The sequence below is a fragment of the Stomoxys calcitrans genome, chromosome 2, assembly GCF_963082655.1.
Source record: "Stomoxys calcitrans chromosome 2, idStoCalc2.1, whole genome shotgun sequence".
Taxonomy (NCBI): Eukaryota; Metazoa; Arthropoda; class Insecta; order Diptera; family Muscidae; genus Stomoxys; species Stomoxys calcitrans.
In genome coordinates this window covers 62,426,217-62,435,322 of record NC_081553.1, presented here as the reverse complement: position 1 = coordinate 62,435,322, position 9,106 = coordinate 62,426,217, and the positions used below count along the sequence as shown (strand labels likewise).

Genomic DNA, 9,106 nt, shown 5'->3' with positions numbered 1-9,106 from the left:
TATGATGATTTCCTTAAAATGCTTTTATTTCTCCTCTTTTCTTCGCCTAAACCTTCTTAGCTGCTAACAAAGTTTTATTTTTTTCTCAAAAATTGGTTCATATTTTCTTTACTTGATTCGCTTAGATTTCATAATTGCGGAATTTATTGGCCACATCCGAGTTATCGGCTCCCCATTCCTGTTTGCGATTACCATAGTACAGAGCTGCACCACCTTCCGAAGCCCTACGATGAGCTGGATTCGGTGAGGCTGCCGATAGGCAACTGGTTCCAGCCCCTGCTGTTTCGGGCAACATGCGATCCTTGGTCTTGGGAGTAGCCCAATGCATGGACTTTGTAAGGGAAATAAAAAATTTTGGGGATTAATTTTTACGATTTACAAGGAAAAACATACACTTTACACATATGTTCTTGCTTTTGCTACAACATCGATTTAAGATTGTTTTGGATACTTATGGATCAAGAGGTTGTGGTAGTTTGGTTGCTGGGGTTTGAGCTTTTGAAGAGTTGAAATGGGTTGATTAAATTTCAAATTTTGTTCAGGGTATATGAAGAATAAGTAAAAATTTTGATGCAAAGTACAAGTCAAACATGCAAATAAATTCAATAGAATAATAGAGCTTTGAAGACGTTTGCTTAGGGAAGGAAGAAAGAAAGAATTGAATAGTTGAAATTTGAATGGAAAGGAAAAAAACTAATGCTTCAGTGCGACATAGGGCTTCAATGTAATATTACGAAATATATTTTCCGAAAAGTACAACAAATGACCAACTTTTAATACCCACCACCGAAGTATGGGGGCATATTCATTTTGTCTTTCCATTTGCAACTCGTCGAAATATCCATTTCCGACCCTATAAAGTATATATGTTCTTGATCAGCGTAAAAATCGAAGACGATCTAGCCATGTCCGTCCGTCTGTCTGTTGAAATCACGCTACAGCATTTAAAAATAGAGATATTGTGCTGAAACTTTGAACAGATTCTTTTCTTGTCCATAAGCAGGTTAAGTTCGAAGATGTGCTATATCGGACTATATCTTGATATAGCCCCAATATAGACCGATCCGCCGATTTAGGGTCTTAGGCCCAAAAAAGCCATATTTATTATCCGATTTTGCTGAAATTTGAGAAAGTGAATTGTGTTACGCCAGTCGATATCCTTTTTCAATTTGGCCCCGATGGGACCAGATTTGGATATAGCTGCCATATGGACCGATCTCTCGATTTAAGGTATTGTGCCCGTAAAAGGCGCATTTATTGTCCGATGTCGCCGAAATTTGGGACAAGGAGTTAGGATAGGTCCCTCGACATCTTCCTGGAATATGGCACAGATATGCCCAGGTTAAGATAAAGCCGTCTGTCCGTCTCTGTTGAAATCACGCAACAGCTGAAACTTTGCACAGATTATTTTTTTGTCCATAAGCAAGTCAAGTTCGAAGATGGGCTATATCGGACTAAATCTTGATATAGCCTCATATAGACCGATCCGCCGATTTAGGGTCTTGGGCCCATTACAGGCGCATTTATTGTCCGTTTTCGCCGAAATTTGGGACAGTGAGTTCTGCTAAGCCCGTTGATATTCTTCTACAAATTGGCCCAGATCGGTCCAGAATTACATATAGCTTCCATTAAGACCGATCACTCGTTTTAAAGTCATGGCCCATAAAAGGCGCATTCATTGTTCGATTTCGCCTAAATTTGAGACAGTGAGTTGTGTTAGGCTCGTCAACATTCTCCTTTAACTTGGCTCAGATCGGTTTAGATTTGAATATAACTGCCATATGGACAGATGTTCCGATATAAGGTTTTTGGCCCATAAAAGGCGCATTTATTGTCCGTTTTCGCCAAAATTTGGGACAGTGAGTTGTGTTAGACCAGTCAACACTCTTCTTCGATTTGGCCTTGATCGGTTCAGATTTGGATATAGCTGCCATATAGACCGATCTCTCGATTTAAGCTTTTGGGTCCATAAAAGGCGCACTTATTGTCAAATTTTGCCAAAATTTGGGACAGTGAGTTGTATTAGGCCATTTGACACTCTTCTTCAATATGGCTCAGATCGGTCCAGATTTGGATATAGCTGCCATATAGACCGATCTCTCGATATAAGGTTTTTTTTTCCATAAAAGGCGCATTTATTGTCCGTTTTCGCCGAAATTGGGGACGGTGAGTTGTGTCAGCCCCTTCAACTTTCTCCATTAATTTGGCTCAGATCGGTCCAGATTTGGATATAGCTGCCATATAGACTGATCTCTCGATATAAAGTTTTTGGCCCATAAAAGGCGCATTTATTGTCCGTTTTCGCAGAAATTTGGGACGGTGAGTTATTTTAGGCCCTTCAACATTCTCCATTAATTTGGCTCAGATCGGTTCAGATTTGAATATAGCCGCCATATGGACCGATCTCTCGATATAAGGTTTTTGGCCTATAAAAGGCGCATTTCTAATCCGATTTCACTCAAACCTGATACAATGACTTATATTAGGCTTTCTGACATCCGTGTCGTATATGGTTCAGATCGGTCTATATGGATATGGCTACCAAAAAACAAGTATTTTGTTCTACACAACTGAACAGTGACTTACACTTATTAGACCTCTCAATATCCGTGTCGAATTTGCTCCAAATTGGACCATATTTCTATAAAGCTGCTATGGGGGCAAAAATGATGAATTTTTCACCGGATTATGATAAAATGTGGTTTACATATATACCCAAGGTGGTGGATATCCAAAGTTCGGCCCGGCCGAACTTAACGCCTTTTTACTTGTTTTAAATATAATCACATATCTGACAGAAATAATGTTTATTACAACTTGATGGTTCTTAAGACTACATTTTCCTTCTTTTATTGGGTTATCTCAATGCCATAAAAATTTTTCTATTATTTGATACATGACCAACAATCATAAAATTTCTCTTACACGCATTCGGCATAGTAAAAAATTCAAAATTAATATTTCCCACCATTTAACTCCTCACATATGCATATTTCACCACATCGTAAATTCTTTATGGCAATATGGTAGTTCCTTTTATTTATTGATTGACCCTTAAATAAATAAAATAATCCCCAGCAAAAAGAATTCAATGTGAAATCCTCAACACAAACATTTTGAACACGAACTGGAATGTTCACTTTAATTGCAATAAAGGCTAAATCGCTATAATATACTCAAAATCATGCAAACACACCAAAAACCCTACACCTACCCTGCAAAAGGCACTCTCACATGGATGGACAAAAGGATGTCTCAGCGTCAATAAAAATATAAATCCTTATTTATCCTGAAACCTCAACATTTCAATATGCTGCAATGATTGGTTAACGATTTTCGTATTCCATAAAATCCATAAAGAGCAGACTCAGGAAAATAGAGATTGAAGGACAGAGTTGCCAAGAGTAATAATTTTGTGGCACCGAGAATATTTTTCGAATACAGAAATGAATTTGTAATGAGCATATGTATAACATAAAGTTAAAGTTTTCATCGTAACTAAACCCTACATACCATACATTCAACAGAAGTTAAAGGATTTATTTATTCCAAAAACTTTTACTGAATTATTTTCCGACATTAAACAAAAATTCAAAACGGATTTTAAGGAGGATTACAACTTTCAATGAATGTTTAATGGTTTTCATAGACTTTAGGGTCACCAAATATGGCGAAAAAAGGCAGCTTCTAAATTTCTATACTCTCCACCAAAGGATGGGGGTATACTAATTTCGTCACTCTGTTTGTAACACCTCGAAATATGCGTCTCGGACCCCATAGAGTATATATATTCTTTATCGTCATGTCATTTTAAGTCGATCTAGCCAAGTCCGTCCGTCTGTCTGTCAGTCTGTCGGTCCGTCCGTCCCTCTGTCCGCCCGTCCCTCTGTCCGTCCGTCCGTCCGTCTGTCTGCCCATCCGTCTGTCCGTCCGTCTGTCCGGCTGTCCGTCCGTCTGTCTGTCCGTCCATTTATCCCTCCATCTATCCGTCCGTCCATACGTCCGTCTGTCCATCCGTCCGTCCGTTCGCCTGTCCGTCCGCCTGTCCGTCCATCTGTCCGTCCGTCAGTCCGTCCGTGTGTGTATCTGTCCGTCTGTCTGTCCGTCCGTCCATCCGTCCGTCCGTCTGTCCGTCAAAAGCTCGCAAACCTTTGATGGAGTAAAGCCAGGCGCTTGAAATTTTCCACAAATACTTTTTATTAGTGTAGGTCGGTTGGGATTGTAAATGGGTCAATTCGGTCAATGTTTTGATATAGCTGCTATATAAACCGATCTTGGGCCTTGACTTCTTGAGCCTCTAGAGGGCGCTATTCTTGTCCGATTTGATTGAAATTTTGCACGTGGTGTTTTGGTATCAACTTCCAACAACTGTGCTATGTATGGTTCAAATCGGTTTATAACCTGATATAGCCGCCATGTAAACCGATCATGGGTCTTGACTTCTACAGCTTTTAGAGCCGCTAGAGGGCAGAATTCTCTTCCGATTTAGCTGAAATTTTGCTCGTGGTATTTTGGTATCACTTCCACCAACTGTGCTAAGTATGGTTCAAATCGGTTCATAACCTGATATAGCCGCCATATAAACCGATCATGGGTCTTGACTTCTACAGCTTTAAGAGCCGCTAGAGGGCGCAATTCTCTTCCGATTTAGCTGAAATTTTAGGCGTGGTGTTTTGGTATCACTTCCAACAACTGCGCTAAGTATGGCGCAAATCAGTACATAACCTGATATAGCTGCCCTATAAACCGATCTGGGGTCTTGACTTCTTGAGCCTCTAGAGGGCGCAATTCTAGTCCGATTTGGAAGAAATTTTGTAGAACGGCTTCTCTCATGACCTTCAACATATGTGTCCAATATAGTCTGAATCGAGTAGCTTGATACAGCTCCCATATAAACCGATCTCCCAATTTTGCTTCTTGAGCCCCTACAAGGCGCAATTCTTATCTGAATGGACTGAAATATTACACAACGACTTCTACAATGCTCACCATTTAAATGCGATCTATGGTGGAGGGTATTAAAGATTCGGCCCAGTCGAACATAGCACGCTCTTACTTGTTTTCATCATATTTTGTGTTCCAAAATTCCACGGAAACCATTAACCATTCATTGAAAGTGGTCAGCTTATTTCTGAAGGGATTTTATAGACCACCTTTAAAGTAATCAATAAATTTTCCAAAAAAAAACAGAAAATTTATGTAATCATTATCAACAAGGTCGCTCCTTATTAGCCACCACACTGGTTGAGGATTCAGTGTTTAAAGGGAGTTGTAGTGAATTTTTTGAATTTCTAAAGAATGGCCTTAATGTCCCCCCCGCCGAATGACTCACCCAGTGGCTCTTACACACATTGCCAAGGGAACATATGATTTGTGGTTTCATTGGCCATGATGTATATGTGGAAGTTGGTGCTCGTAAATGTATGTTCATGGCTGAGTTATGTACTCAATATTTTGATGGACGGATTTTGATAATGGCTTTTAATCCCCCATTCCCCTGTCATGCCTTTTTCCATTTTTACTGTCGCAACAACATGCTGAAGTTATTTCCCATTATGTCACGTTTTTCACGACATCATCTAATGCGCTGCTGATGAACTTTTACGAGAGTAGGTGAAGGGTAAACATCACTTTTTCGATTAAATTTTTATTTCATTGTTATTTTGGGGCTTATGCGTTAAATTGACAGAATCTCCGAGGGAGTTGCATCGTAAAAGTTTTGATGGAGTTCTTAAGACCATAATAATGAGTTTGAGTTTGTTTTAGATAATCTAAGCATTAAATTACTTAATGTCTAAAGTTATTTTTAGCAGTTGTTGAGTGCGTTAGCGAAACACTTAATTAGCCCATACATTTCTATCGATTTTACCGATCTTTATTTCAAGGTTAGTTGGTACATAACTAAAGATGAAGGAAGATTGTTAGGCTTCTGAATAAGTAACGACCCGTTGTACAAAATTTCTATAAAATCTGATGAGAATTGCACCCTCTAGAGGCTCAAGAAGTCAAGATACCAGATCGGTTTATATGGCAGCTATATCCTGTTATATACCGATTTGCACCATACATACAAAATCATAACAAAATACCTCACGCAAGTTTTCAGCCAAATCGGATGAGAATTGCGCCCTCTAGCGGCTCAAGAAGTCAATATCCAAGATCGGTTTACATGGCAACTATACCAGCTTATGAACCGATTTGAACCATACTCAGCACATTTATTGAAAGTGATACCAAAACACCACCTTCAAAATTTCAGCCAAATCGGATAAGAATTGCGCTCTCTAAAAGCTGAAAAAGTCAAGACCCAAGATTGGTTTATATGGCAGCTCTGTCAGGTTATGAACCAATTAGAACCATACTCAGCACAGTTGTTGAAACCAAAACACTACGTGCAAAATTTCAGTCAAATCAGACAAGAATTGCGCTCTGTAGTGGCTTAAGAAGTCAAGACCCAAGGTCGGTTTATATGGCAGCCATATCAAAACATGGACCGATTTGGCCCAATTACAATCTCAACCGACATGTGCAAGTGCCTAGCTTTACTCCTTCGAAAGTTAGCGTGCTTTCGACAGACAGACGTACGGGCACGGCTAGATCGACTTCGAATGCCATGACGATTAAGAATATATATACTTTATGGGGTCTTAGACGCATATTTCGAGGTGCTACAAACAGAATGACGAAATTAGTATACCCCTATCCTATCAGGAAGGGTATAAAAAAGTGATAAAAAGAAAAAATTAAAATAAAAAAATTCAAATTCAAATTGGAAAAAACTTAAATTCAAATAAAACAAGTAAAAAGGCGTTAAGTTCGGCCGGGCCGAACTTTGGATACCCACCACCTCGGGTATATATGTAAACCACCTTTCACCAAAATCCGGTGAAAATTGCATACCTTACGTCCCATAGCAGCTATATCGCAATATGTTCAGATTTGGATCAAATACTAATAAGTACAATTTATTGTTCAATTGTGTATAACAAAATATTGGTCTTTTTAGTAGCTATAACTAAAAATAAACAGATGTGAACCTAAGCATAACATAAGTCAATTTCAGTGAAATCGGATTATAAATGCGCCTTTTATGGGGCCAAGCCTTTACATCGAGATATCGGTCTTTATGGCAGCTATATCCAAATCTAGGCCGATTTGGGCCAAGTTGCAGACAAATATCGAAGTTGCAGACAAATTCGGCGACATCGGACAATAAAAGCGCCTTTTATGGCCCCAAAACCTTAAACCTAGAGATCGGTCTATATGGCAGCTATATCTAAATCTAAACCGATCTGTGCCATATTGCAGAAGTATGTCAGGGGGCTTTACTTAGCTCACTGTCCCAAATTTCGGCGACAACAGACTATAAATACGCCTTTTATGGGCCCAAAGCCATAGATCGAGAGATCGGTCTATATGGCAGCTATATCCAAATCTGAACCGATCAGGACCAAATTGAAGAAAGTTGTCGAAGGGCCTAACGCAACCCACTGTCCTAAATTTCAGCAAGATCGTATAATAAATGTGGCTTTTATGGGCCAAAGATCCTAAATCGGAGGATCGGTCTATATGGCAGCTATATCCAAATCTGAACCGATCTAGGCCAAATTATCGAAGGAAGTCGAAGGGCCTAACACAACTCACTGTCCCACATTTCAGCAAAATCGGGTAATAAATGTGGCTTTTATGGGCCTAAAACCTTAAATCGGCGGATCGGTCTATACGGGGGCTATTTCAAGATATAGTCCGATAAAGCCCATCTTCGAACCTGCTTATGGACAAAAACAGAATCTGTGCAAATTTTCAGCTCAATATCTCTATTTTTAAAGACTGTAGCGTGATTTCAACAGACAGACGGACAGACATGTCTAGATCGTCTTAGATTTTTACTCTGATCAAGAATATATATATTTTATAGGCTCGGAAATGGATATTTCGATGTGTTGCTAACGGAATGACTAAATGAATATACCCCCATCCTTCGGTGGTGGGTATAAAAAAACAAGTAAAAGCATGCTAAGTTCGGCCGACCATGGATTCTGCTACAATATAGGAGCTATATTTGGTTATGGACCGATTTATATAGCACTAGGCATAGTTGTTGAGGATCATAACAGAACACTATATGCAAAATTTCAGTCAAATCGGATAAAAATAGCGGCTTGTAATGGCTCAAGAAATCAAATCCGGAGATCAGTTTACATGGGAGCTATATCAGGTTCTTGACCGATTTAAACCGTACTTGGCATACTTGATGTAAGGGATAACAGAACACTATCTCGAAAATTTCAGCCAAATCGAAAAATAATTGCGTCTTCCAAGGACTCAAGAAGTCAAATCTGGGGATGGCTTTACATGGGAGCTATATCAGGTTATACTCCGATTCGGACCATTTTTGACACAGTCATTAGAAGTTTTAACAGAACACTGCATGCAAAATTTCAGCCAAATTAGACAAAAATTGCGGCTTGTAAGGGTTCAAGAAGTCAAATTGTAAGATCGGGAGCTATAGGTGTCATATAAACCGATCTTGGGTCTTGACTTCTTGAGCCTTTAGAAGGCGCAATTCTTATCCGATTTGGCTATAATTTTGTATGAGATGTTTTATTATGACTTCCGACAACTGTGCTGAGCTTGGTCAAAATAGGTCCATATTTTAATATAGCTGCCATATAAACCGATCTTGGGTCTTGACTTTTTCAGCTTTTAGAAGGCGCAATTATTATCCGATTTGGGTGAAATTTTGCATGAGATGTTTTATTACGACAGCCTGTTATGGCTGCCATATAAACCGATCTTGGTTCTTGACTTCTTGAGCTTTTAGAAGGCGCAATTCTTATCCGATTTGGCTGTAATTTTGTTCGTGGTGTTTTGGTATCACTTCCAACATTTGTGAGAAGTATTGTCCAAATCGGTGCATAACCTGGTATAGGTGCAATATAATCCGATCTTGGACGTTGACTTCTTGAGCCACTGTAGGGCACAATTCTTTTCCGATTTGGCTGAAATTTTGACTTTCAACAACTGTGCTGAGTATGGTTGATATCAGTCCATAACCTGATATAGCTGCCGAATAAACCGATCTCGGGTCTTGATTTCTTGAGCC

At 39.3% G+C, this 9,106-nt stretch overlaps 1 protein-coding gene across 3 annotated transcripts in view; it reads right to left on the bottom strand.

Annotated features, from left to right (window-relative positions):
• LOC106082720 (J domain-containing protein) overlaps positions 1-9,106 on the bottom strand; it is a 153,267-nt gene continuing 144,161 nt past the window's right edge. For all 3 annotated transcript variants that reach the window (XM_013245414.2, XM_013245418.2, XM_013245416.2), the window contains exon 5: positions 1-331. In XM_013245414.2, the coding sequence (XP_013100868.1) occupies positions 122-331 (210 nt within the window). In that variant the 3' untranslated portion in view covers positions 1-121. The remainder of the gene's footprint in view (positions 332-9,106) is intronic.